This window comes from Petaurus breviceps, unplaced genomic scaffold (genome assembly GCF_028583685.1).
Source record: "Petaurus breviceps papuanus isolate PSGF00001 unplaced genomic scaffold, PetGlider_PUasm1.0 126, whole genome shotgun sequence".
NCBI classification, from domain to species: Eukaryota; Metazoa; Chordata; class Mammalia; order Diprotodontia; family Petauridae; genus Petaurus; species Petaurus breviceps.
This window is the reverse complement of record NW_027185655.1, coordinates 77804732-77830266: the sequence shown is the minus strand read 5'-3', so window position 1 is coordinate 77830266 and position 25535 is coordinate 77804732. Positions and strand designations below refer to the sequence as shown.

The 25535-nt window shown below is 39.1% G+C and overlaps 1 protein-coding gene across 6 annotated transcripts in view; it reads right to left on the bottom strand.

The window, feature by feature from the left end:
* Positions 1–25535, bottom strand: part of FNIP2 (folliculin interacting protein 2) — a 140305-nt gene that overhangs the window by 65121 nt on the left and 49649 nt on the right. For 5 of the 6 annotated variants that reach the window (XM_069097371.1, XM_069097336.1, XM_069097374.1 and 2 more), the window contains exons 2-8: positions 16758–16884; positions 12115–12258; positions 6155–6255; positions 5978–6049; positions 2611–2711; positions 2329–2418; positions 785–856 (exon numbers count right to left, since the gene is read on the bottom strand). In XM_069097371.1, the coding sequence (XP_068953472.1) occupies positions 785–856; positions 2329–2418; positions 2611–2711; positions 5978–6049; positions 6155–6255; positions 12115–12258; positions 16758–16778 (601 nt within the window). In that variant the 5' untranslated portion in view covers positions 16779–16884. The remainder of the gene's footprint in view (positions 1–784; positions 857–2328; positions 2419–2610; positions 2712–5977; positions 6050–6154; positions 6256–12114; positions 12259–16757; positions 16885–25535) is intronic. The other variant, XM_069097346.1, reaches the window with a different exon arrangement.

The window sequence follows — 25535 nt, the reverse complement described above, 5'->3', positions numbered from 1 at the left end:
GAAAAAAAAAGTGAAACTTGGAGAGAAGTTTAAAACAATGTGTCTCCAAGAAGGTAAGAGTCGGGGCGGCTATGTGTCACAGTGAATAGAGCACTGGCCCTGGAGTCAGGAGGACCTGAGTTCAAATCTGACTTCAGACACTTAACACAAAAACTAGCCATGTGACCTTGGGCAAGTCACTTAAACCTGACTGCCCTCCAAAAAAACAAAGCAAAAAAAAATTAAAAAAAGAAGATAAGAGTCAGCCCTTCTTATTGAATAACCCAATGGCCAGCATCTTCTTTGCAAACACAGCACTTAACAGGCACTTCTGGTTTTCTGAATAGGCTTTTCTCACAGAAAGAGATTACTTACTGTATGTTATTATATTAGCTTTTAAAGGAAATCTAAATCTATCCCATGGGAGGCAAACTGGATCAATTTTCCTCAGGATATTATCACTTCTCAATAAGCTGAAGGCTGAGGGTCTACCACTACAGAATACCTGGTCATCTCCTTGCCAGTCACTTTGCTTTGGGCACTAGACATCATGCCTTGGAGAACTTAACTGTAGAACTCCAGGCTTGGGTACCCCAATGTCCTAATTAGTGAGTGCCTGCCATCAAATGGGACAATATTTTTAAAACAGCACAGTATGGCAAATAGTAAGCACTTAATAAGTACTAATCTCTGAGCCTCAGTTTTCTCATCTGTTTTTGAAAAATGAGGAAAATAAAACTGTCACAGCCTGCCTCAGGGAGCATGACATCATTATTAATACATCAACAAAAGGAAACATATGTACCTGATCGGGCAATCCCACTATCCCTGTCTTCATTCTGTCCTCTGCTAGGCATATCCACAGGAGTGCTGTGGGCTGAGACAAAGGCAAAGAAGAAACATGTTAGCAGGATCCCTTTATGGACTGTGGCCAACTCCAAAGGCAAGATGGCTTTTAGAATACCTAAAATGATGCTGAAGTATCAGGAGGACTTAGTGCTGCTCATAAACTAGAAGTATATAACAAAGTTGGCCAATGGCAGATAAAATCAGAAACATAAAAAGAACGATCACAGTGTGAGCAAAAGAAGTCTGCAGTATAGCTCCCCTGGGCCCAAATCAGCTCCCCTTTGGTTCCAAACTCATTTTTTTTCCAGGCAGACATATTCAGATGTTATCATCATCCTCCTGAGAATCAGGCAGCTGTAATTTCTAAATGCTTCAGAATAATTTTCACTCTTTCAATAGCCACTATGAATAAACTAGAGGAAATTTTTTTAAAAAACTAGAAGGGAGGAAACATCTCCCAATCAAAAAACAAATTTCCTCAGAAAATATAATAAAATATCTTCCAAATGTCTCTCTCTTTCACTATGGGATGACTTGGGAGATGAAGTACTTGAAGAAGCAGGGCCTTGTAGGAATGCTTTACGGACCTCAATTAGATACACAGATAGGTAAGAAAGCAGAACAGATTCTGCCACTGAAAACTCTCAACAGTGTGCCACAAGGCCAGTGATTCTGTCTGAATATTATACATTCTTCAAAGTATGTTTATATACACAAATTTTAAAAGTGTATCAACATGAACGCCACACTCTAAAGAGGTAGGAGGGTGTCACTTTCATTAGGGTATACGTTAACCAGAGTGTTGGGCAGACTTCTCCCTGCAAAGAGGCATAGTGTGAAATGAACACCCATTCCAAAGAGGGCAGCTCTTAAGATGCTCATGGCAAAAGTCCCCTCCAACTCGGCATCATGCCAAGATGGGCTGTAGCGAGGCTACTGCCACATCCAAAATTAGCAAGAGTATTTAAAGCTCCTATTTCACCCACCGGTCAAGATCAGGGTCATTCTACCTGGGAAGAACCTAGGAACTCACATCAGCTCTATTTAAATAGCTATTGGCATACTTTTAAGGTGATCAAGAAATGAGAAAGAGGAGACTCCCATGCTCTTATTAGAAATGATGATTTGGGTGGAAATCTATATTAAGTGAGGAATGCAGGTGACTAATGGATAGAAGATAGAGCAGCAAACATAACAGCTCATAGCAGCAAAAGACACTCAGGGAAATCAGAAAACAATCCTCTTAGAAACACTAAGGGCTCAATGCTGTTCAAAACCAGCTAATTCTGGGGCATCAGCTGAGAAATATGCAATAAAGGTTCACTGGTGGTGGAATTTTGAAAACATCTTCTATTCAAAATCTGCATTCAAAATCAAATTCTGCCACCCTGAGAGCCCTTTGAGTTGCTAGAGAGGCTTTACGAGAAGATTCTTGGCTAAGAACAGCCACAGGGTTTAGTATGTGTGTGGGTCATACCGAACTCAGCATTCCACACAAACCTGCAAAGAAAGAAGCGCTCCGGGTGAGCCGGAGAGGTCCTCCTTCAGCCAACCCTTGCAGCAATTTGCTGCTGCACACCTGGAGCACACCTGGACACCGGAACACATGAAACGGGCGAACAGAACATATCAAAAAATAATTACAGGTTAAAGACAAAGCAGAAACAAAAATGAAAACGAAAAACCCAACACAAAACAAAAAAGAAAATGAACACAACACACACACCCAGCACACATCAGTAATTACAAATGTTTTTTCGTTGTTATTGCTTTGGTTTTTACCTAGGTTACTTCCAGCACGACAGGGACCCAAACTATTTTGATTTGAGCTCAATTTTCCCAAATTAGCATCTTGGTTGATGTATTCAAAGCTGTCTTGCAAGCTAAAAAGCAAAGAGGGAAAAGAAGGGAGAAAGAGCAGAAAAATGTCAAGAGAAATGTCTAGGATAAAAATGAAACAGTTTCTAAGATTACTTTTTTTAAGTCAAGCAAATTACTGATATCAATTCACTATACATTTATTATTGACTCTATGCAGAGTACTCTGGTAGGTGCTTGCTATTACTAATTAAAAATCCCTTCTATAAATGACTTGTCTCACCTCTACCAAATGGAAACAAAAATGAGTGATTTTTTTTTTTTTTTTTGCTTTTTGGAAGAGGGAAGGCCAGGCAATTGGGTTTAAGTGGCTTGCCCAAGGTCACATGGCTAGTAAGTGTTAAGTGTCTAAGGCCGCATTTGAACTCAGGTCCTCCTGATTTCAGGGCCAGTGCTCTATTCACTGGGCCACCTAGCCGCCCAAAATGACTGATTTTTAAAGGATTATTTAGGGTACAATAAAAAGCTTGGTTTAAAAACTAAATAATACAGATACTATTCCCCCATCACACTAAAGAGGAGTAAATGACAACTTTGGTTTTGGAAACTGGTCTTATGGTACAAATTTCCTCAAGGATTTTTATGCTTCAATTGGATATATGATCTCACTGATAACAATCTCCAGCAGTACCGAATGCTCCCCACCCATGTTTTCTCATCCTTTGTGACTCTCATTTATGTGCTCCCATGAATCCCCATGATGTCCACCCATAATGCTGGAGGCTGTCCTTTAGATCTCTTGACAGAGAATGAATGGAGCATATGTGGACTATTCATTGGTTATACCTCCCTCTCACCAGGTGACTGGCCCATTTCATTTTCTGGTTCTATTTCTCTCTAATAATATCTTTTATCCTGCTTCTCCTTCCTAATTCTTAATTGGTAATATAGGAAATATGTTGCAACCTACTCTTAATCACACAGATATTCTTATTATGTGCCTACTATGTGCTCTTTGGGCAACCCATTAAAATTACTCAATGGAGTTTTCTGAACTTCTCAAAACAAAATTCATCGTAATCTTCTCTTGCTTACTCTTAAAATAAGAATAATAATAACACCTACATCCTATGGCTATTATACGGTTAAAATGAGAAAATATTTGCAAAGCACTTTGTAAACCTCAAAATGCTATATTCCTTTGCATCCGTAGCAATGGATGTCAAGGCAGGAGCTGCAACTGACTTCATGAGACTTTGCTCAAGTTAATCAAGAGCCATGTGAGGTTATAAGGTCCAATGTCTCAGAAATTTGTAGGTGGGTTCTTTTGTTGTTGTTGTTGTTGCTTTGTAACAAAAACCAACTGCTCTATTCACATCTCCGAAGAGAAGCTATCTACTATCCTATTTAGTTGTGCTTTCTTCATTTCCTCTGTTTTTGTTCATGAAGAGTTATCACCATAGTTGGTTTAGTGCCAACTTAGTTGTTGGACAGACTGTATAAAAAAGGGTACTGACAACAAGTAACTGGGGTGCTTTTCTATTTCTGTCCACATCTTGGGTTGCTGAGGCCAAAACAGTTTTGCCACCTAATGGACAACCCTCAGATGTCCCTAGTGTCACAATGACTCACAATTCCAAAAATGTTGGAATTGAAGCCTTAGAGAAGTGTATGGGGAGCAAATATCTCTAATGTATTTGTTAATTGTCAAGCTGTCTAGAATAGTATCACAAGAAGAGGTTTAAAATAGTTTTAGCTAACTAAAAACATAAAACTATAATTATACAAATCATGTTAAAAGTTGAATTAACCTCAAAAGTTCAGCTATAAAATAGAAAATTTATTACCATAAATAACAAAGGACTGGTAAAATAAACTATTAAAGTTAAGTAAAAGAAAAAAACAGCAAGTCTTACATAAAATTAAATAATCATAAGGGGCTAAAGTTACCTGCATTCATCAAAAGTTAAATATTCACATAACGCCAAGGATTAGTTTATTTCACTGTTCCAACTCTAAAAGGCAATTTGTTCTCAACTGTGAACAGTTCCAAATTAGAAAAGATAGCCAAAATGATTGTTACAAGGTTTTTCAGCTTTATAGTATATAATAGAAAAAAATGTTCATCCTGCTATGGAGACTATGCTGGTAGGTTAAACAACATTTGGTTAAAAACAAAAACCTTTCTTATGTTCCAAGACATCCTCCACATCGTGACCTCAAACTTGCTTCCTATTATTTTAATTCAGCTTTCATTGGCCATACATTATTTTACACAGGGCCTTTACTCTGAAATTATTCAAGCTTAAAAAATTATGAAATATGATAGTATTTAGAATCTCAAAGTTAAGAAGGCATCAAACTGGGGAATTATAATGTTCCTACTTAGAGGCATAATCAAGAAGAATGAAAGGGGAAAAAAAGAATTCCAAAAGCTCTTTTCAGAGAAGATCCTTGCTGAACTACATAATGTACTAATATCGGTAAACATCAGAAAGTAACAAGGCTTCTGGTCAACTTTTTTTTTTTTACCTTAAAAAAAATACATGTTAACCAAACCAATCCTGTCCAATGGCCTTGATAAAGTTTTTTTTTTTTTAATGGATAAACTATATATAAAAGGAAAGGGAAAATCTCACACTTACAAGGGGGCAGTCAGGTGCAGGGGGAAAATTGGACTTCGTAAAAAGACCTGATTCTGTCACTTACAAGTTCTGCGACTTTGCACAAGATATGGTTTCTTCATCTGCATAACAGGGATACCATTACTTACCTGTGTGTCTTGGAGGGGTGTTGGGAAGACCAAACAAGGTAATATCAGTGAGTACTTTGAAAATTGTAGGGCATTGCATGAATGTAAGGTATTATTACTCTTATTTAGGAACACACATTCAAGAACATTGAAAGCTGGAAGAAATGGCTTTCACACAAACTAAAAGGCCATAGGTAACAAGGAGGAGATAGCGTGGCAATCTGATGGAACACAACACAGCCCTTTTTCTTTCCCCTTTTTTCACTCTTCATGGAGGAAGACAGCTATTGTCTGACCGAAGAGTAGAAAGGCGCTGAAACTGACCCAAAGTTTGGACATTCACCCATCCATAGTCCCAAGGCCCCCTGCAAACACAAAAGAGTTCTTTGGACTTACTCCTGGAGGGGAGGGGTAGTGGCCAGATTTAGGCTTAATGTAAATTAATCCTTTTCTCATCTGACAGTGTTTCTCATCATGAAGAGTAAGCAAAATAACAGCATCTTCTTTTTTCTTTTAAAGTAGATATATATCTACTTTAAAGGGTAGGGGAAAAGAGGGAGGGGAAAATCCCATACTTACTTGTTGGTACTTCCACAGAAGCTGCCCATTCTAGCAGAGAAGACCTTACTAATCATCAGCTGTGGTGGAGAACTGAAAGGGGGAAAACAAATCAAATAAATGTTGAATTTATTCGAAATTCAACATCATAGAAGTAGGAGTACTTCTCAAGTCCTGAAACAAAGGCTGGAAACTTACCGCATATAGTGGATCTTTAAGGTAGAGCCTTTGTAACTCATTGCTACGGAACCAAACATCATTTCCCCAAGCATGTTGACATCAGAAGCTGGTCTTGTATACTATGACAAATATAAAGAAGAAAAGAAACTCAAAGGTGATATGCAGTAGAAGATGACATGATAATAATAAGAATAACAGCAATGGCTATAACTTATGTAGCACTTAAAGGTATGCAAAGAGCAAAAAAATTACCCCATTTTATCCTTACAACAACCTTGGGAGGGAGGTGCTATTATCATGTTCTGAAGATAATTTTACTGAAGAGGAAAATAAGGCAAATAGCTCATTGGAGTCACTGGCCTTGAGTCACACAGGCATTAAGTGTCTGAAGACAGGATGAAAATTCAGGTTTTCCAGGTCCCAAATTCAACGCTCTCTCTACTGTGCCTGCAGCACTAAGGTTTTGTGCAGTCCTTTACTCTTGGCTAAGGAGTAGGTAATGACTGTTTCCTTAAGTCGGTTCTGGAAAGTCTTGAGCTTTGATGCACTGTTTCTTCAAATTTGTTCTCAACACTGATTTGTGACCTTTTCTCTACACAAACTTTACCTTCCAGGGGTTCAACACAATTTATCAAATTTCTTAATCTCCACAACAGTTTTGTAATGGGAAAGAAGAATCATCATTACCTCCATTTATAAATTTTGCAAGAGAGATTATTTCACTTGTTCTGTATGTAATACTTTAACACTTCAAAATGGTATGTAACTTTTATACCACAGAGGTCAAAGACAGAAAGCAATGTCTTGCACATACCAAAATATTCAAAGTAGTACAAAACAAAAGGGATGCCCACTGATTAAAGAAATAGCTGAACAGATTGTGACAAATGTAACAAAATGTTATTATGCATTAAGAAATGCTAAATGTGAGGAATTCAGTGACGAACAGGAAGATTTATGCTAAGCTGGAGGGAGAGATCCAAAAGGACAATGTGCATAATGACTACCGTTATATAAATGAAAAAAAAAAAAACTCCAGAAAGACAAAGTTAAACTCTGTGGTGATGATGATAAATTTATATAGAACATTAAGGTTTGCAAAATACTTTACCTGTGTTATTTCACCTCACAACAAGTCTTCAAGGTAGATGGTATTAATATCCCATTTTACAACTGAGGGTAAGTGATTTGCCTATGTTATACAGTTAGTAGGCTAGTAGTATGTGTCTGAGGCAGGATTAGAACTTGTCTTCCTGCCTCTAAGTCTAATGTTCTATCCACTACACCATCCACCTGGCTATAAACAATTGTGGTTACAGAGAACAGATCACTAAACATCCCTCTCTCCTTGGACAGAGAGATGAGGGAGAACACAGTGCAGCTACTGTCAACGACTCTTTCGGTTGTTTTTTGTTTGTCTGTTTGTTCAGAGGAGGTACAAGGGAGGGTTCTATTCCAAAGGGTAGGCGCTTTATTAAGAAATGTCTGTGAGGTAAAAGCAAAAGGCATCAAAAGACTTACTTAAAAATGAAAAAGGTAACTTTGACAACACTGGTATTCTTTCAGCAACAAGGTCTTGACCTTTCTTCATACTTCAGTTAGGTTTCAGGAGGTTGTGAAACCAAAATATTCATTACCTAGTGGCCAGCCTTTTCTGCTGAGCCTCCCTGCGCTTAGCTAGGCTGGACCCTGGATGATGCTCTATAAATGGACCCATGCTAGAAACTGTTCCAGATTGGTGAGAGTTGTCAGAGGCTGTCCCATGACAGAGGTTCCCATAACTCTGTGTTACTTGGTGCTAAAGAACTTTGAGTTAATTTCAGATAAAAAACATCTACTCTCCCTTTAACATTAAGAACATATCCTGTGAAGAAACAGTATCCAGGATTCTTCTTTAACCAATTACTTAACACAATATAACAAAGGCTAACAAAATTGACAGAACTAGAGAACTAACTGGTTCACTTTGGGTTTGTGAGAACTAAAAACTTTGGGATTTTACAAAATGCACACAGCATTCTTGTGATTTTTGTTGTTGAGTCGTTTCAGTTATGTACGACTCTTCATGAACCCATTCCATTGGGAGTTTTCCTAGCATGGATACTGGAATGGTTTGCCACTTCCTTCTCCAACTCATTTTACAGACAAGGAACAGAAACAAAAAGTTCATCAGTGACTTGCCCAAGGTAACAAAACTAGTAAGTGTCTGAGGCTGGATTTGAACTTAGAAAGATGAGCCTTCCTGATGCCACCTAGCTGGCACCTTCTTATGATAGGACCACTATCTATCAGGGTTACTCCCATCCCCCTGCAATATGGATTAGGTTAGCTTTTCCACAAAAAGTGACAAAGCTTCCTAAGGAGAAGTAGAATCTCCCTTGACACAGCTTCCTGGTAACCTCTGGCCCTGTGGATGGGACTTTCTGATCAATTAAAGGGCATAAAAAGGCCTCTTCAGACTTTGAAGATATAACAAGACCAAGTAAATCACCATACTCTACCCTGATGAACGTAGACTCCTTTTCATATAGAGATGAGGGGGGCCAAATCTACCCATTTTAATCATTTTCAGTTTTCTGAAAACTTCTTAACTAAGTGCTGAAGTATCCTTATTGAATATCCTTCCTATGCTATGGCTAAGGAGACATCCTTTTGTTACAACATTGAACTTGATCTAACAGGGTACAAGCCCCAAGTCAGGAATGCCTTTATAGGTCTCTTCAGGATTCAGCAAGGGTCTGAGATACAAATGAAGAGATCTTGATTTCATCCTGGATGACCCATAGCTTTGAACCCCACCCAACCCACGCACAGGTTGTATACTACTTAATGAATGGAATTTAATTCCTATTTCTATCCCCATGAACACAAGATCATTCTACCTCCTGGATATTGATGACTTTCATCAGACTCTGCATAATGGCTAAACAAGAGGTAGGCTAGGGGAACCAGGAAAGAAAAGTGAATTCCCAGCACCACACCAAAGAACATAACAATAGTTGTTTTTATCTTGTTGCTAAAATAAACAGTAGTTTTATATAAGAGACCCTTGGCTGATACTCTTCCCTACCAAATATCTATCAGTAGCCCAAAGCTACCCTTGCATTATAACAAGCTGCTTCTTGGTTCTGAAAAGAACAATTGTTCATTGTTCAATATGAACAAACTAAGTTCTAATGACATTTGGAACCAACTGTCCAAAAAGTACTTGAGAATTCTATTTCACATGTGCAAAGAACAATTCACACTGGCCATGTCAATCTACTACTGGCTAAATGAACCGTGTTATCTGAGTTCTAAACATCCATGCCTTTCTTTGATTAATCATTTACAGTCACTCTAATCTCTAGTTTTCCTACCTCTTAACTCCAAAAAAACCTGCTTTTTTAAACACCAAAGTTCTCTGCAAAGCAAAGCATACAAAGTTGTAGTTGCAAGTGAATCACTGAATATAAAACAACAACCAAAAAACCAAAAATACTGATACAGTCACTACCAGACAACATATGTAACATTTCACTGGAGCAGTCAGTCCCCCATCTCTCTGCTGAGGGAAATTTTTATTTATTTCAATCATTTCAATTTACTTCAATCACTTCAATAATTAACAAATGCCCGCTACAAAGCAAGGCACTATAATAGGCACTGGGGACAGACATAAACACACACACACACACACACACACACACTTGTGCAAATTAAATAGTTCTTGGCCTCAAGGAGCTTATGGTCTAAGGGGGAAGGGGGAGAAGAGCAGATGAGCAAATACAAAATATATACAAAGTTAATACAAATTAAATTTCAAGAGTGAAGGCAATAACAACAAGGGAATCCATGTTGGAGGTAACGCTTGAGCTGAAAGTTATAAAGCATTAACATAATCTTAACCAGATCCAAATAAATATACAGTATAAACATACCTACTTAATGGACCAGGTTCAAGTCTAAGTGAAAATCCCCTTGGTTTCTTCAATACCTAATTCTGCTCAGATGATATACAAAGTCCAACCTTTTAAAACTGAGTTTCCCTTTGGCAAAGTAAGGGTGCAAGAGGATTGTGGAAAGAAGTACAAGTCCATCCACGTCACTCCAACAGACTGTCCTTTGGCTAGTTCCTGCTCACTCCAACACTGTCCCCGCTCCCTTTCTTCATCACTAGCCCCCACCCCTCCTCCATTTCACAGCAGATCTTGCACAGCCATGTCCATCTCTTTCTTTCCCTCTGCCCAACTGAAATATCATCCCCCATTTTCTCAACTACTAAGAACTTGTAGGTCCACAGGACAAAGGCTTCTTTGCAATATATATTCCTCACTTCTCAAATTCCCCTCTATTTACTTATGTTTAAGTGTTGATACTCCTAGCAGAAGGTAAGCACCTTGAGGGCAGGGAGCATAGTACAGAGAAAAGACTCTGGATTTGGAGCAGAAGGTTCAAATCCCAGTTCTGCCACCTGATAATGATGACAGTGTTGATATGGTACTTCATGATTTACAAATCTTTACATGTTATCTCATGTGATCCTGCGTGACCATGGGCAAGTCCCTTAGCCCCCTCTAGGCCTCAGTTTCCTCATAAGGGAGATGGGCCAGCTGGCACCCAAGGTCCCTTCCAGCCCCAAATCTAAGATTCTTAAAGATGGCTCCATTTTTGTCTTGTATCCCCAGCACCTAGCACAGGGCTTGGCACCTAGTAGAGACTTAAATGCTTGCTGAATTTTGTCTGCTCTTTTGCTTTCCAGCCCTCTGTGGTACCAAACGATTCCTTTCCAGTACTGGGTGCCTCCCAGTAGTACGGGTATACTAACTCATAAGGGGAAGCTCTAATGGATTCTTAAGGCCTAACTAGGAATTCTGGCTATTCTCAATGGGAATAGAGATAAAAACAAGGGAGGGCACTTCTACTTGCTGCTTCTCACTGCACTACAATGCTAGGGCCGATTATGCTGAGCTACCCATACTCTCCACCATTCTGATGGAATCCTAATAAAGCTGCCCCCATTCCCAATATTCTAACTTCCTCATAGGCCCCAATGAACAGCAGACCCAGTGCCCCTACCTAGACACTCACCCCTCCCACACACTGGATATCCTAACTTCTGCATATATGCCTCCCTGCTCACTAGAGCAACATGTGTGTCCACGAACTCATATTTCTCACAGAAACTGCAAGCATGTCCATGTGATGGGATCCCAGCCACTGCCTCTAGCTAACCACTGCCCCCAGACCCATTCCTCATATTTCCCACAGAAACAGCAGGTGTGTCTATGTACTCAACCAGAATCACATCCTTCTAGTCTCAGACAGGACCACAATAATCAGCCAATCAGAAAGCAGCACCACCAGGATGCCCAAGCAGGATGTGGGTCCCCCCAAAATAGAAGGAACTTACCCTAAGTAGGCACCTGCACAGTAATAATAAAAAACTGACCTAGAGTGAACTTATGATGTAGACAGGTTTATTAAAATATCATTATCATACATATATACCCCCCCAATGGGTATCTCTGTATGCACTGTGAGTAATTGTATGCACAGTTCCACTGTGGCTAGGACCCCTCCTCTATTACCTAATCCCTTAACAAACCCTTCCTGCCTCTTTAATATTCATAATTTCTGTTATATAATTGCATCTTTACCCTATAAAAATCCATCTTGCTTCTCTAAAGTTGCTGGTTTCTCTTGGAACTTAGCCTGAGCTTCAAGAGATATGTCAACCTCAATAAATGCCTATACTTGGATGAGAGGTGGTCTGACTCTGAATTCTTTAAGACAGTCCCACCACAACAGTTTTTGGCATTCCTGGGTGGGCAGAGTCTAAACCACAACAATTCTGTATCTGGAATCAGGAGGAAAAGCTCAAGTACATAGCTGCCACAGCCCTACTGAGTCAACAAGAGTTGTTGTTCTCCACAGAACTTTGGGCAGGGGCTTCTGCCTCTCCCTCTGGCAGTATGCACATTCTGGACTCCTCTTACCTGGTACTTGGGAAGTTGCTCCTTGCCATGTAGAGAGCCCACTGAAGAATGATGGGAAGAGGTGCTGCCATTGCTCCCACTGCTGCTGCTGTTCCATGCCTGGCAGCATTTCACTGGCATTTTAATGAGGACATCCTCAGTTCTCTAGGGACAGAGAGAGATAAATCAGACCTTGAAGACAGCCAGGGTCATCAGCTCATCTTTGCAACCTGGGAGTACCTTCAATAAAACATTCTGAGGCAATCAAATGCTAGCAGAAAACAACAATATTGCTTCTGCAGATGACCCAATGATGGGGATGTCTTTTGAGAATGTGTAATGCTCAGAAATTGGGCAAGATTAAATAAAGGCGTTGGGTCACAAAAAAAGACTATTATTGATTTTTAACTGAAGTTTAAAAATAAACATCTAAAAATTATTAATATTTTAAAAGTAACACTGGGATTGATATAGATTGTCAAACCCAATCTATTCCATCACTAGATTTTTATGAAAGTGACACAATTTTTTTTAAAAAGAAATTAGTTGTCACCTTGTCCCTGTGTCTTCTTCCTACTATTTGATCCCTCCCACCTTACTCTTTCCCTTAGCATTTGATTTCAATTTTTGTCCGGTGAGGAAATCCCCTCTACCAGAGCAACTATGGGGCAATTTTGAGTCTTAGAGAGTTGCTTGGGGCACTGAAAGTTTGATTGACTTAATCAGAATCACAGTCTGTGTATGTCAGAGGCTTTTAGCTTTCAGTCTCCTGAAACCAGCTCTATAACCACCAGGCTACCTGCCCATCAGTTCAGTCTCCCATACTTTTTGATTTGCAGTCCATTAATGCAAGGATGGCTATCTAGTCTCTAACGTGACTCTCATTAGGCAGTTCTAAGCACATAATTCAGCAGTCACGTGCCACTCACATCATCACTCAGGAGGCAGGGCAGGACCTACAGAGTAGTTTCCAGCACCCACTCCAGAAACCAGGCTCCTCTGAACACTCTTCAATAAGTCACTGCTTTTTGTCACTTATGCTAGTAATAGCCAGCTGTTAAGGGAACCTAATTTATAATGGAAATTCACACTTGCCTCGCTGTCTGAAAGTCCTGGGTTCGAGCACATTTTTAAATCTACCTCTCCAATTTTAAGACATAACCTGCATTTTATAAGGTAAATCTGGACCTTTCCACGAAAAGTAAAGCGATACTGGTGGAGGCAGGTTTAACCAAGTTAGCCCTTGGCTCAAGAAACAGCAGTGGCTCCCTATCACTTCTAGGATAAGCTATCAGCTATCAGCTCCTAAACTCAGTATTTAAAACCCTGCACAGTCTGGTTCCTCCATATATGTATAGACTGATTTCATGTTATTCCTATGACTCAGGTCCATGACAGTCCATATCCCACTCTGACACCTTCGCTCAATCTGTCCCCCAGAGCTAAAATGTTTGCCTTCTTCACCTTCTGCTTCTCAATTCAATCCAACAAGCATTTATTACTTTCTACTCAGCACAAGGCATCATGGTAGGCCCTGGTGATACAATGACAAAATCTCTCTTTAAGGCTCAATTTTATTGTCACCTCCAATGAGACCTTTCCTGAAACCCACCATCACCCCACCCCAGTAACTAGTTGGCTTATATTTATCTGTGAGTTCTGTCCCCCAGGAGACTGCAGGCTCCTTGAAGACAGCCCTGTTTGTTTGGGCTTTTTTGTCTTAATAGAAGGAAGGTTAATCGGGAAAATCCTTGATCAATTTGGTAAATTTACAAAAAAATGCCTTTGTTTGAGGTCAGGAAAGCACCTCCCCATAGAAAAAGGCACTCTGCCTTGTTGAGATGATACAGAAAATTCCTGCTTAATTTTCACTGAACAGGCCTCTTCCCTCCCCACAAGATGACTGACCACCTGGGAATCAAGGCAGCCAGGCTGTTTGGAGGAATGCAGGTCTTTGATCTCTGCCTTTATACAAAAGGAGTTGTTGGTCTCCTCTCAAAGGGTACATCTCTTTATGGGGATATACCTTCCTGGTCCCAGATCAAGGAAGGAGAAGACACAGACTCACCTGACAAACTTCTCTTATTCTTGCAACAGCACAAGGCACAGAGACTTTTCACAAAGCACTTACTATAAATGTTCTGAAGTGAATTGTGGCATCACATTAAGAGCAGCAAACTAAGCACAGGAGATCTGGGGGGTACTATTCATTTGCTTTAGGCAAATCCCTCTGCTTCTCTGGATCTTGGTGGACTCCTTAGTGCTGTAAGTGGGAGCTAGACAAAGGTCCTTCCCAGAAGTCTTCATTTCACCAAATATATTGAAGTCTCCCATCATTTTTACTAATTGCTCAAGCTATTTTGTTTTGTTGACTCTGCCTATCCTGGGGGAACTCCATTGATGAGGTGTGTGGGTGTGTAGCTAAGTTCCCATCCTTCAGGGAAATGAAAAATTATGTTAAATGATCTCCCAACCACAAGGGAAAAGTTCCAGCCCTGGCAAGCCTTGTTCTGGATAAAAATCTACAGTCAAAGACCACTGTAACTCAGCTGAGAGATTTTCCTTCCCTCCCCTACTTTCACCCAGGTAAGTTCCAGGCCTTTTTTAATGATTAGCTGAATGCCTGAATTATATTTTAAAGTGGAGTGGAATACACACAACAGGAGTAGCCTTTTAACCAAAATGCTTCCTTCCTGAAGTAAAGAATGATGTTTATCTGGGGTAGAAGTAACCGCCAGGCCTAAGGGTTCTTTTTTACCACAGTAAAGTATTTATTTGGCTGCAAAGCTGGAAATCTGAAAAAATAAGCCAGGATCTGAGAAGCTAAGTTTATTCCAAACAGGCTTTAGGCAACCAGAAGGTCTGTCTGATGAGTTCTTCCCCTCCTTTAGAGTCCAGAAAACCAGAGACTAGTGTTGGGATGATACTGTACAGATTGCTTCCCCAGAAAGTGACACAATGAGCTGCCCCGTTCTGTTATACCAGAAGACCCATAAGAGCCAGAAATGTACAAATGGGGATGGAATGGGTAGTCACTGCATTACCAAACTTTCAGGGGGCCACTCTGGATCTTGGTGAATGGTGGTTAGGAAGAAAAGGGGGCTGAGGTTAGATTCAGGGTTTAAACCCTGGCTCTGCCACTGAAAACTTGTCTGCCCTTGATCAAATCATTTTGCTACCTGGGCCTCAGTTTCCTCCTTTGTTAAAAAGAGGGCCTTGGACTAGAATAACTTTAAGGGCTCATCCAATTCTAAATCTACAATCCTATAATTCTGAGACATTGATAATAACTAAAGGGCAACTTTACTATATAATTCCGATCCAATACAATCCCAATACAATACAATCCAGCAGGAAAATAAATACATCAAGACAAATAAAAGTAATAAAGCTTTCCACTTGTGTTTTTAAGTACATAAGGACTTTCTGACACTTATATAATCCACTTGCCCTTCAAATTTAGCAGGTCTAAAATCTAAATCATGTCTGAAACTAAATTCACATCTTTTGCCCTCAAACTGATACTTCTCAATTCTCCTATCTTTGTGACAGTGATGCTGCCATTCTCCCAATATAAAACACTTAGAGTCATCTTTAATTCACCCGCCCCTTCTCCTTCATCCTCTGTATCCTGTCAGTCATCAATCTGCCACTGGAAATCCACTCCATTTTCATTGACACCACCCTGTTCTGTTCTTAGCCCCAGGCAGGGCCCTGTTCATCTCATGCCTGGATTACTCCAAGAGCTCCCTACTAAGTTTCCCTGGCTCTGGCCTCCCTACTTCAATTTATCTAGTATAAATGGCACTAGGCACTAGAGCAATCTTCCTAAAACATGAATCTTATCATGGGACTCCTCTGCTGAAAAAACTTCAGGGCCTTTCTTCTGCTAATCATATCAAATTCTAACTCCTTGGCTTGGTTTTCAAGGTCTGGCCTCACTCTATCATCCAACACTATTCCCTGCCCTATTCTAATCCCCAATACACACTCTTCACTTTCTTCAAGGCAATCTCCTCCCCATCAACTTCAGACTCATTCTGTTTCCCTTACCTAAATGTCCACCCTTTCTCTTCTGTCTATCCAAATACCACATTCTCTTTAAGGGTCTAATTCAAGACCCAAGTCCTCCATGAAGTTTGCCTTTATTGCTCTAGCCCTCTAAACTAATGTCTGTGGGTCCATTCAAGGCCTACTTTGATGTATAAAATATGGCTTGAAAGTGATTATGACTTCTCAAAGTCCAAGCCAGCAGAACTACAGTACATTCCACCTAGCTGGAAAGATTTCCAGCGCAATCTAGTAATAACTTCTTGACTATCATCAAGTGACCAGTCTATTTAAGGTCTACTTCAGAGGGATGGATTTTTTCTCCCCAGTAACTCTTGAGGCATGTATGCTAAACTGGAAGATCTATAACCCTGGATGGAAAGAATACCTACACCCATTACATCACAGACCCTTGGCATACCAAACAATTCTGTCAATTATTTCCTATGGGCCTGTGTTCACAGCTCAGCTTTTTGCCTTTTGAAGACAAGAGCCACTTTTACCTTGTATAGTCCCCACAGCACAAAGCAAGCAGCCAGAGCAATACTTGACTGATTACAGAGATTGCCAAAGAACAAGAATAGCTCAAGAAAAGCCAGATGATCATGTTGTACCTGAACTGCTGATTCCTCCATCTTTCGGACTGCTTTAGAGTCAAACAAGACTTGTCGGCCCCTCCTTTCACAATCCTGGTAAACGATCAGGCGGATCTCATTCAAGTCAAACTCGGAACATGACCAACTAGGAAGTAAGAAGGCACAAGAAGTTACTTAAAGCTCAAACTACATTTTAGACAGTGACTGACAAACATACAGAGGCATCTTCACCAAGAAAACCTCTGAGAGCCAGGGAGCAGGTGTGGTCACAATGTCCTTCACACTGGGCCAGCAGCATCAGAGACTAGGAGGGACAAGGCAAGGACTCAGCATCATACACATGCTCTCAAAAACAGGGTTAAATCATAGAAGCATAGATTTCAAGTTAAAAGGGACCATCTAGCTCAATCCCTTTACTTTATAGTTGAGGCAACTGGGGCACAGAGAATTTAAATGGTTTGTCCAGAAATAAGACAGCCAGTGTGTGTCCGAGTTTGGACTTGAACCTATGTTTCCCTTACTCCAAAACCAGTGCCCTATTTATTACACCATGAAGCTTCCTAAAGATGCCAGGCTTGGCTGAAAGGCAAAAAAATCCAAGAACCAAAAGGCTGATCAATTAGAAATAGAAAAGGCACTGCCCATCTGTGATTACGTTTAGCCTTCATGTCCAGGGGCACTAGACTACCTAGAGAGAAAATAAAACTCCTCCCACCATGGGACAAAGAGGGTCAAGGGAGTTAGAGTCCACCTCACTGAAGAAAAAGGCACTTCTCTACTCAGTTAGATATGAAGTATGATGGGGAGGGAATATATCCCAGATCCCAAATACGGCTACCTCTGGTGAATACAATTCTGGACAATTAAGTGTGTTATTAGAAGACATGTTTTTCATTAATATTGGCATTAGTATAGTGGTATTCATGAGTGTGGGGCCAATAAACAAGTTATTGTGTGACCTAAGAGAAGACTAAGAAAGGAAAGTGACAGGAAAAATGGTTTAGAATCACTCTTGAGCAATGACATTTCAATAAGGAAACTTTGTAGGCACGTTATTATAATGATATGCAGGCTGAAGAGAATGAAAAAGAAAAGATGTAATCAAGTCTTCTTCATTATCGGATTTTTTTTTCTAGTTCAACCTATTTTTACTCTGATAATCAAACTTTATTGAAACAGCTACAGAAATTATCCTTTTTAAAAAGTCTGATGCTTATACTTTTGTAAAACTTATTAAAACATTATTAATGAAAATCTACACATTGCTAAAATAACCTAACAATAATTCTACTCCAAGTTATGTAGTCTTTGGTCCAGAAAGTTAATGTGAGCATGTCAATTTTAAATTTATTTTTATACAACCATCTTTTTATAAGTGTTGGGGGTCTGTAAGCAACCACAATTCTCAAGGACAACTAAATGATGGAAAGTTTCCTGAAGATGCCCTTTGACATAAGACCATGTTTAATATTCACCAGTACCAGCTTTTGGTAAAGAAACCCATTTCTAAATGACATGGTGCAAGAAATAAGGGCTAAAAAAATGTGGCTGAAGCAACTATGTTTTGAAGGTTTTAGTCTGCCTTCTTAAAAAAGGGCAAACAACATGTACTAGTGATGGAGGGTCAGCCTTCAGGGAAGAAGTCTTTCAAGTCTTATGTCTGACACACACAAGTCCTGCAACCACGGACAAGTCATTGGGTTTACATAGAAACACAGTCAGCCAGGAAAGCAAGCATGCAGATAATTTAGGCAATGATAAAGAAAGAAAGAGAGGGAGAGAGGGAGGGAGGGAGGTAGAGGGAGAGAGGGAGGGAGGGAGAGAGAGGAGAGGAATAGAGAGAGAGAGAGCATGCGCCTGCCAAACAGTCCCAATATCTTATGCAGATGAAGTTTTTTTCTTTTTTAGCTGAATTTATTTAGGTAAATTCTTTACTCAAATCTTCACCTGTAGAGGTTGCTGAATACCAGTGTTAATCCTAATAAAAGGAGAATGTAACCTGCTGAGCAGGGACTATTCTCATTTTTTTGTTTGTTTTGGTCCTTGTATGCCTAGTGCCTACCACAGCGGCTGGCACACAATAAGGATTTAATAAATGCTTACTGAACTAAATTTATTTTGGAGTACATATGAAGGGAGGAAGCATAAGTAGGGGAAAGAGGACTTCAATAAAGTCCTTTCTAGTTCTAATTCCAAAAATCCTAAGAGCCCTCCCAATGACCCATAAGAATTTGAAAATTCTAATCTCAGTGCAAGTTACTTTAAGCACCTTGAGGGCAGAGACCATTTTATACTTTGTTTCTGCTTCCCCAGCACTTGAAATAATTCCTGGCACATGGCAGAAGCCTAAAAAATGCTTAAAACTGAAGATCTAATTAAATGTTTCCAGTGTACTATTGTCCATATCCTTCCCAAAATTGTTTCACAAAAAAATGCCAGGCATCTTTCTAGAATCTAGATCTCTAAACATTCCACAGATACCAATGATTATCCCTCCACCTTGCTACACCTTCTTCCAAGGTTATACATATTTCTGTATAAGTATCTTTTCCATCACTTCTCTTGTGCAGTTAATTCCTATCTGGTAACATATTATAGCTCACAAATCCACTACAACCTCTCTCATGCCCTATGAGAACTCTTCATATTTAAATTCTTTGAAAAGACTATGATAGGGGCAGCCAGGTAGGTGGCTCAGCGAGTAAGAACACTGGCTCCAGTGTCGGGATGACCTGGGGATCGAATCCGGGCTCCGACACTTAGCACCCACCCAGAAATAACTGGCCATGTAACCTTGAGCAAGTTACTTAACCTCAATTGCTTAGGGGTGGCCAGGTGGCTCAGCAAGTAAGAGCACCGGCTCCAGTGTCGGGATGACCTGGATCAAATCTGGGCTCAGATACTTAGCACCACACCCAGAAATAACTGGCCGTGTAACCTTGAGCAAGTTACTTAACCCCGATTGCTCAAAAAAAAAAAAAAAGACTATGATATTCCATGATTTGCAGCATCAATAATAGAATACTGATTTCACAAAGATAGGTTTCTCTTCAGGGATAAGGGTGAGGTTATTAAAAGCATTACCCAATTTCCCCTAAGACCTTCTCTTCTTCTCATGCACAAATAATGCATTTATAATCATAATCCTTTGGTTATTTCTCCCAATTCTTTCCTAGTTGATAGAAAGTATGTAGGTGTTCCTTCCCTCCCACCTCTTAGCTGTGGTTGTCAATAGCAACAGGTGCCTCATTCTTGTAAGGACTCATATCGGGTTTAAAAAAAGGCAGGGGGAATTACTCACACTTCTTTGATGGTTCTTAAAAAGTTGGGGAAAGGAAGGACCAGAGAAGAGGGGAGAAATTATGTTCTAGATTATAGGTACAGGGTTCAAAGGCTCTTTCTTGGATTTAATTTCCCAAGCATTTATTACTCTCCTCTCCTTTACACTGACCCAACTGTTAAACAATAAGAAATAATAAAACCCTCATAACAAATATTTATATTCCAGCAAAACAAATTCCCATGTTGTACCTGTCAAAAAAAAATTGCATGTCTCATTCTGTATTGTAAGCTCATCATCTCTCTGGCAGGAGATGCCCTTCATTTTCAGCCCTCTAGACTCATACTTTATTATTGCGTGAGAGCTCTAAAGTCTCTCTCTAAAGCTTTAAAACAAATTATTTTTTTTTCTTTTTCATAATGTTGCCATTATGTAAACTGTTCTAGTTCTACTCACTTCACTACCTTAGTTCAGAGAAGTCTCAGTTTCTTCTGAAACTAACCATTTCATCATTTCTTATGGTGCAATAATATTCCATTACATTCGTATATCACAATTTATTTAGCCATTCCCCAATGGGTGGGTACCATTTTAGTTTCCCATTTTTATTTTTATTTATTTATTTATTTATTTTTAGTTTCCCATTTTTAGCTACTATGAAAAAAATGGCTATAATTATTTTTGTAGATATGAGTTCTTCTCCTCTTTCTTTGATCTCTTTGGGTTATAGGCCCAGCAATGCCATAGCCAGGTCAAGGGTATGTATGCACAGGTCAGTGGCTTTTTGGGCATTGTTCCAAATTGCTTTCCAGAATTGCTAGACCAACCTTGTGAGCTCTTAGTCCCTATATTTTGCTCCTGATTAAAGAATTTATTTGTTTTGATATGGAAAAGTTAAATAATTATGGTCATAAAAATTAATTTGATTGCTTCTTTGCTAACAGCACAGGCCAACAGGGAAAAAAAATCTTTCAAAAACTAAACAATGTTTCTTTTTGGAGGGCAAGTATATTTCTTTTTTTTTAGAAATGTTTTATTGATCCTTTAAAAAAATTCCTCTTACTATGTGACCCAACTGCAGAAGTAACGAAGGGTAATGAAGTATAGTCAACAAAATCAAAACAATGGCCTTGTCCAACAATCTAAGTTTTATTACAAACCTATAATTCACTCTTTTCTGCTGACAAGGGGGAAAAATGCTTTTTACCTTAAGTTCTCTGAAGTGACAACAGTGAATTGCATTAACCAAAGTTCCAAAGTCTTTTAAGGTAGTTTTCTCTTACTTTATTATGGTCATTATGTGATTCTACTAGCTCTATTTACTTTTCATCAGTTCATAATTTTTCCCAGGTTTCTCTTAATTACTCATTTTTCAAAAAAAAAAATCTTATGATACAATATTATTATTATTTGGTTAATTCACATAGCACAATTTGAACAGCTCTTTCCCAATCAAAAGGTGCCTAATTTGGTACTATAAAAATTACAGATGAATACATATAAATATACATGAGACCTTTTTTTTTAATCTTTAAGCTTCTTTAGTGTATATGCCCAATTAGCAGTACTAGAGGATGGAATAGGCATTTATATAGTGTCTACTATGTGTCAGGCACTAATGCTCATTACAGACATTGAATTTGATTTTCTGAGAGGTAAATGCTATCATTATTCCTATTTTACAGATGAGGAAACTGAGGCAAACTGGGTTAAGTGACTTGCCCAGATCACATAACTATTAGGTATCTGAGGCTAGATTTGAACTCTCAGATCTTCCTAACTTCAGGGCCAGCCCTCTAATCACTGCACAAATTAGCTGCACTATCACTGACTCAAAGGATATGAAAAATTTATTTTCCAGCCATACCAATTCATAGTTCTACTAACAATATAAAATACAACAATAAGTCAATCTTTCCACAATCCCTTCAACATTAGCAAGTCTTTTGTCATCTTTTTACCAGATAAGCAAGGAGGGAAACTTCAGAGTTCTTTTAAATGTACATTTCTCTTTATCAGTGACTTAGGGCATTCTTTCATATGACTGTTGATAGTTTATATTTCTTCTTTTGAAAACTGTTGTATTATCTGATGGTGAAGCATACCTCCAACCTATGGGCAGAGATGGGGTAGTGACACATATGGAATAAGAGTTATGCATTTTCATATGTGACCAGTGTGTTGATTTAGTTTGTTTACTGAAATTACTTGTTATAAAGGAGGGTTCTATTTGGGGGCTGGGGAGTCAGTCACTGTAAAGTGAGAGTGATGCTCAAACAAATGTTAAAAACAAGAATAAAAACACCAGCAAGTTCCAAAAGAAAGAATACTGGATCTTTGAATCAGGGGATCTGCTGCTTGCGAGATGAATGATCTTGGACAAGTTATTAACCTTTCTCGATGGGAAAAGAAATTCTATAATACTTTTTTTTAAAGGAAAAAAACCTGCCTGTTCCTATCCTTTGCCCTTTTGTTTTTGGACTTAAATATTTGTATCAGTTGCCTATATGTCTTGGATCCTGCAAGAAAATTTATACATTTATACATGATTTACCAGCAGAAAGTGACATGAGGCAATATCATCAAGAAAATGTACAAATTTCTTTCGTACTGTGCTGGTTACATTGCTGTGATACAAACCCCAAAAGTTGCAGTGATAAACCCCAAACTGTAACAGCACTTAGCACAGTGCCTAGCACATAGCAGGCACTTAATAAATGGGGGTTGATCAACTGATCATAACAAGACCCAGAGGAAGGCTTCTAGCATAATGGGTGGATTCTGTGTAAAAATCTATGGAAGAACATATGTGAGAATCCCATAGGATAGAAGACATGGCTGGGTTGTGATCTGCAAACTCTAATGGAGTAAAGAGCCACATGCACTAGATTATACGTGCATTTAAACACAGATTTGTTGTATATTTTGGAGTGGGAGCTTTAACCTCTTGTATCGTCAATATTCTTGGAAACATACAAAAGCATTTTACTGAAAGTATTGTCAGCTTGCCAAAAATTTGTTCAAATTCATTTCCAGGTTACTGGAAGTATTCCACCCCCAGCCCCAACCCCCCCAACTCAGGGCAGAGATAATTGTCCTTTGGGACTGTGCAGAGCAAGAGAAGGTCGCTTTAACAAAGAAACCACCATCAGTAAGTAGCTAAACTTCACCATCAACCAACCAACTGAAATACATTATTGAAACAATTTAAGATCTTAATGGGGGAAATCTTATGACAATAACGTATTTCAAGGCGACTCCCCTAGCAATGTGTAAACCCATATTCAAGACCCCTCACAGGGCATAGCTATTTATTCACTCAATTTAACAAATGCATTTTCTAACAACTATCAAGGCAGGATGATTTTTCACAAGAAAATTTCAAGCTCACAGATCAGCTGGGTAAGCCGACTATTAAGATACTGATGAAAGCTTGTCTTTTCCAAGTGTTGTGGGTCTTCCTTTGATTGGGGGAAGAGGCGGGGAGGAGAGAAACCCACATTTTCAGTTCTTATTTTTACATATACCACACGTACAACTCAGAATTCTCCAAAAGTTCATAACCTCAAATACAAGGTGGATTTCCTAATTCCATTTAAAAGTTATTTTCTCTCTTCCTTTTATAATTCTAACACAAAGCAGTATCCAAAAGTCACTTCTGAACCTGAGTTCATTAAACATGAAACATGTCACAGTCAACCATGAAATTCTTCCCTTCACTAGGCAGAAAGTAGACCTTAAGGGCCAGTGTTAGGGGACTGTTTCTAATCAAATGAAAAGATTTTTAATGTGGCCCAGGCTTTCTGCAGCTAGTATGTATGGATGTATAAATGTATGGATTCTCCACCTACTTTAAGCAAGTAACAATCAAAAATGAAATTAAAAAAAAAAACAAAACACTAGTTTTCTACTATAAACAATCACAGTTCTTAAAGTTTCCTCAATATCAAGACTATAGAATTTTTTTAATGTGATAATTTTTGTATATTTTATACAACTGACATCTGCTAAACACTTTACATACAAAGCTCATTCATCCTCAAGACAGTTACAGAGGGGGTAGACATTACAAGTGTTATCAGAAATGTGTTAAGATTTGCCCTTGTCACACACTAATGAGCATGAACACAGTTCTTTCTATGCTAAGTCCAGCTTTTGCAGCAGCACCTGCTGCTGCTACTGTACACTGTCTTTAAAACAGACAGACTGGTAAAAGAATATTTTTCAATGACTACATAGCAGCATGGTATAGCGGGTTTGCTGAAGTAGCTTGGAGTCAGAGGACCAAGTTGCAATCCTACCTTGGATGCATACTACAAGTGTGACACTGGACAAGAAGTTTAACCTTCCTGTAAAATAAGCCTTTGAGCTTTCCTCCTGTTCTTCATCTATAGTCTGTGATCTTCTCAAACGGCTGGTGGCACAGTGGGTAGACCACTGATCTGGAAGAGTGGTGCTCAAATTCAGCCTCAGACACTTGTTAACTCTGTGACCCTGAGTAAGTCACTTAATCGCCCTCTGCCTCAGTTTCCTCAAATGTAAAATGGGGGTCAAAATAGCACCTAACCCTCAGGGTTGTTGTGAGGATCAAAAGAGATATTTGTAAAGAATGCCACACAGGTGGCACTTGAGAAATACAGCACTTGTTTCCTTTCTTCCTTACTTCTTAAGGGTATGCCCAAAACTACTACACTATTTTTTTTCTATCAAGAAATTAAATTAACAAACCACAACTCTCTAGATTTTTGTTGTTATGAAACTGGTAACATGTGATCCTGGAATTCCTGAAATCAAATATCACTTCAAAGAAGCAGCCACAGTTGTGGTCATAGGAGGCAGCAGGATTCTATGGAAAGAATGCCAGATTTGGAATCAGAGGATCTGAATTTAAATCCTGGCTCTGCTCTCTACTGCCTTGTGACCTGGTACAGCTGCTTTGCCTCCCCAGCCTCTGTCTCCTCAACTGTAAAATGAAGGGGTTAAAACAAGATGACCTATCTCTAAGCCCCATTCATCTTTAAATTTTTGATCCTATGCTCTTACTACAGTTGGAAAGACAAAAAAAAGGTAAATATGTTTAATTTTTAAAGGCTTCTTTATTTAACATGTTAACAGCATAAAAAAATTATATATATATATATATATATATATATATATATTTTGCTTTTTGGAGGGCAATTGGGGTTGTGACTTGCCCAAGGTCACACTGCTAGTTTTTGTGTTGTGTCTGAGGTCGAATTTGAACTCAGGTCCTCCTGACTCCAGGGCCAATGCTCTATTCACTGTGCCACCTAGCCGCCCCTACATTAAAAATATTTTTAACTGGGGGTGGCTAGGTGGCCCAGTGAATAGAGCACGGCCCTGAAGTCAGGAGGACCTGAGTTCAAATCCAGGCTCAGACACCTGACACACTTACTAGCCCTGTGACCTTGGGCAAGTCACTTAATCCCAATTGCCCTGCCCTCTCCCCTCCAAAAAGCAAGATATATATATATATATATATATATATATATATA